This window comes from Electrona antarctica (assembly GCF_951216825.1).
Source record: "Electrona antarctica genome assembly, chromosome: 15".
Lineage (NCBI taxonomy): Eukaryota > Metazoa > Chordata > Actinopteri > Myctophiformes > Myctophidae > Electrona > Electrona antarctica.
Window position 1 is genome coordinate 2,014,670 of NC_136796.1, and position 4,053 is coordinate 2,018,722.

The window sequence follows — 4,053 nt, forward strand, 5'->3', positions numbered from 1 at the left end:
CCCTTTTGAAAAAAAAAAAAAGAAATAGCAGATCTACAAGCTCATAGCGCGCCACTCGGTGGCGCGCTATGAGCTTGTAGATCTGCTATTTTTCAATAGCTAAAGCATAACATAATGCTAACACCAAAAGGGGTTCCCGCCCAAAATAGATTAAGGCAACCGGCCGGTTCCACGCGCTGCACAAGGTGCCCTTTTTTAACTTGAGCACCTGCCCCTCTAAATGTCTGTGCACGCCACTGCCTGCAGGAGTTCCCTCTGGGCCGCTACAACAACAAGAAGGACCTGAAGGACGCGGTGAAGAAGATGGCCTACATGGAGAGAGGGACCATGACGGGCCAGGCCCTGCGATACCTCACCGACAGCAGCTTCACCGCCGGCGGGGGCGCACGGCCCGGCGTGGCCAAGGTGGGCATCGTGTTCACGGACGGACGCAGCCAGGACTACATCGGAGACGCCGCCAAGAAGGCCAAGGAGGCCGGTGAGGAATGATTTGGACGGTGCTCTGAAACGTATAGGTTTATAGTACCAGGGGTGGGACAACAGGCGGCCCCCACCTTCACTTAATGCGGCCCGCGTGTTAATATCAGAATACTGATATAGTATTGATTTCAGCTGCTACAATTCCAAACCTGCTTTAATTACTTCATGACTAGTATTATTAAATGACTAGTACTTAATGACTAGTATCAAAATGTTGTTGTATTTTCGTGTCCAATGTAGTTATGTTAACAGTTCATAAAGTTAACATAACTATAACGCATATAATGCATTTGAAATTCATTAAAAAGGTTACTTTTCAGGATTCCAATTCAAAAAAGATATTCAGGTTTTCAATTCAAATATAGCAAAAAATAGCTGATCTACAAGCTCAAAACGCGTCGCATTGCGACGCGTTTTGAGCTTGTAGATCAGCTATTTTTGCTACGACAGTAATATGCACTGTGGCCCCTCTGGAATGAGTGTGGAAATATATTGGCCCTCTCTCCATCGTCAACGTTGCCCACCTCTGGTTTATACAAATGTAAACACCTGGTTATTTTGAGTATTATGTGAGCGAGATGTGTCGCTTATGGGAAGGCCTGTCCTAGTTAACTGTTCCAACGACTCGACTGTCTCTCAGACGGAGAGACACGTGCTCTGTGGTACATGCCAGATGGAAAACTTGAATATCGGTGTTGACCTTTGATCCTTGAGCCTGACATTGTTTGGAAGGAAGTGTATAATAAAGGCTTCTGTGGGCGCTCTCCCATAAGCGAGACATTGAGTGAATAATTACTGACCTATGATAATAACTTCTGGTTCCAGAGACAGAGAGCAATGATAGTTTTCATTAGAGTTGGTGACGTAATCACGTGTGTGTGTGTGTGTGTGTCCGTGCGTGCGTGTATACGTGCGCACTTTTCACACGCTAAGGAGATACTGCAGGTTGGCAGCTGCCAAATTTCTCTGGATAAAGCGCGTCTGCAAAATGCAACAACGTAAATTGAAATTTGTTGCGGTAAAAAAAACAGATTGTTTAGACTAGAAAGCAAGCCAATCAGCCTTTTAACCAACACCATGTTTGCGTCCCAGGGTTCAAGATGTACGCTGTGGGCGTGGGCAACGCCGTGGAGGACGAGCTGAAGGAGATCGCCTCGGAGCCCACCGCAGAGCACTACTTCTACACCGCCGACTTCAAGGCCATGACGCAGATCGCCAAGAAACTGCAGATCAACATCTGTCAAGGTCAGTGTGTCACTGCAGATGACACACACACACACACTGTCATGTGGGCGGTGGCATTGGCTCAGGGAAGGTAGAGTGGCCGGTTTGGGAACCGGAATGTTCAAGGTTCGATCCCGGGCGCTAACCCCCCAGAGGTAATGTCGGAAGTGTCCTTGAGCAAGACGCTGAACCCCTAATAGAGGGTATGCGTGTGAGATCATCATCATACCCGGAAGTTATGCGGTAACGCCTACTGAGTGGCAAAAAAACTATTTTCTGGCCTTGACAACCCATTACATGTCTTTACACAACATTAAATTCACTTTGCCACTCGATCTGCCATTCACTTTATGCATGCGCATACCCTCTATTTCTCCCGATGTGCAGGTTGGTGCCGTGCATGGTTTCCTCCGCCATCGCCATATTAAAAAAATCACACCCGTGTGAACTGAGTGGTGCAATTCCCCCCCCCCTTTCTCTCTCTCTGTCTCTCTCTGTATCTCATTAGCAGGCAACAGTGCAGCACTATCTCTCTCTCTCTGTTTCTGGCACAACAGCGCCACTTTTGCCCCTACTGGTACTCATGGTCACACACATAGGTTAACACAGAGTCACATAGTCACATAGGTTAACAGATTAATCGCCCAGGACGAAGTTCTTTGTCCTTTCTATTAGTAACGCCCGACGCTCAGGACGAAGTATTGTCCTAAAGACGAAGTTTATTGATACGAGAACAGATCGCCTGGCTGTATAGCCCAGGCGCGCCTGCTGGGCTCTCCTCTGTGATGCGCAAGACTGAGACGTCATCAAAAAACTCCCTCCTCTGTTTAGCTGATGAAAACGAAAATCTTAAAACGTTCATAAATCGCGATCTAAATCATCCCGTCTTTTTCTGAAAAAAGATCCTGTGTTAGACGGCGCTCCGCGGTCCAGTCGCTAGTCTCGATAGATTTATTCTTGTTTCCCGTTGTTGTCGATCGATTCTAAAGTGCTGTGGCTATTGTTAGCTGCTACACAACATCATGAACTTCCGGCCAGTCCGTCCGGAAAAGGCGTCCGTGTTTATAAATCGACTGGGCGCATGAATGTAATGGATTAAATAGTTCCGGGCAATTAAAGTGTTAACACGGACATTGCTGTTCCTTGGAGTGGTTGCACCACTCAAAAAACGGCAAAACTACTGCTGTGCGCTCGGGTTGTGCAGTAGTAGTAGCCCACCACCGCGGAGGCTGTGGGTTCAAATCCAGACACAATTGTCTTGTGTGCACTGCACAAACATCATACGGGCTTTGGGGCGGCACTTGTCAGCGGGGAGTGTTGGGCGTGAGGAGTAGTACGAAAGGGGGCTCTACGTCCTCCCGGTGGAGGCTCCTCACCGGTAGGTGAGTCAGTAGGATACAACAGGGGGCTCTACGTCCTCCCGGTGGAGGCTCCTCACCGGTAGGTGAGTCAGTAGGATACAACAGCAGTGACATCACACAGAAATGAGTGTGGGGAGGAATGAATCGGCATATTAACCACTACATTGGGGAGAAAGCGGGGTAACTAAAACCCCTTTAAAAAAAACAAAAAAACAATTCAAATAACATTTCTTTGTTCTGTGGGTGCTGAAATAAAAATGTCTGGGTTTCCGAGGCTAGTGAGTGCAGACTTGTCTCCTGTGAGCCTGTACGCGGTGTCCTTGATTCCTTCAAACTACTGTCGGTAGAGCATGATTAGCTCGGGGCTATAATTATATTCCTGTTGTAATTTTAATGAACACACGACGTCGTGCGCACATCCACTGCTCTGGACACCTACCGCCCTAAACCTGTGTGTTTGTGTCTGCTCCACATCCACTGCTCTGGACACCTACCGCCCTAAACCTGTGTGTTTGTGTCTGCTCCACTTCCAACAGACGAGGTCCATGTGTGACTCCATTGTTAGTTTGTTATCTAATCTAAACCTGTGTGCCGTTTGATTGTCTCTTCCAACAGAGGACGACCCCTGTGAATGTGACTCCCTCGTTAAGTTATCTAATCTGAACCTGTGTGCCGTTTGATTGTCTCTTCCAACAGAGGACGACCCCTGTGAATGTGACTCCCTCGTTAAGTTATCTAATCTGAACCTGTGTGCCGTTTGTCTGTCTCTTCCAACAGAGGACGACCCCTGTGAATGTGACTCCCTCGTTAAGTTATCTAATCTGAACCTGTGTGCCGTTTGATTGTCTCTTCCAACAGAGGACGACCCCTGTGAATGTGACTCCCTCGTTAAGTTATCTAATCTGAACCTGTGTGCCGTTTGATTGTCTCTTCCAACAGAGGACGACCCCTGTGAATGTGACTCCCTCGTTAAGTTATCTAATCTAAA

At 47.6% G+C, this 4,053-nt stretch overlaps 1 protein-coding gene across 1 annotated transcript in view; it reads left to right on the plus strand.

The window, feature by feature from the left end:
- matn1 (matrilin 1) overlaps positions 1-3,745 on the plus strand; it is a gene marked incomplete at its 3' end in the record, with an annotated part of 27,037 nt that extends 23,292 nt beyond the window's left edge. Inside the window, exons 7-9 of the mRNA XM_079522956.1 lie at positions 247-478; positions 1,573-1,725; positions 3,681-3,745. Coding sequence (XP_079379082.1) covers positions 247-478; positions 1,573-1,725; positions 3,681-3,745 — 450 coding nt within the window. The remainder of the gene's footprint in view (positions 1-246; positions 479-1,572; positions 1,726-3,680) is intronic.
- Between the last annotated feature and the right edge of the window lie 308 nt (positions 3,746-4,053).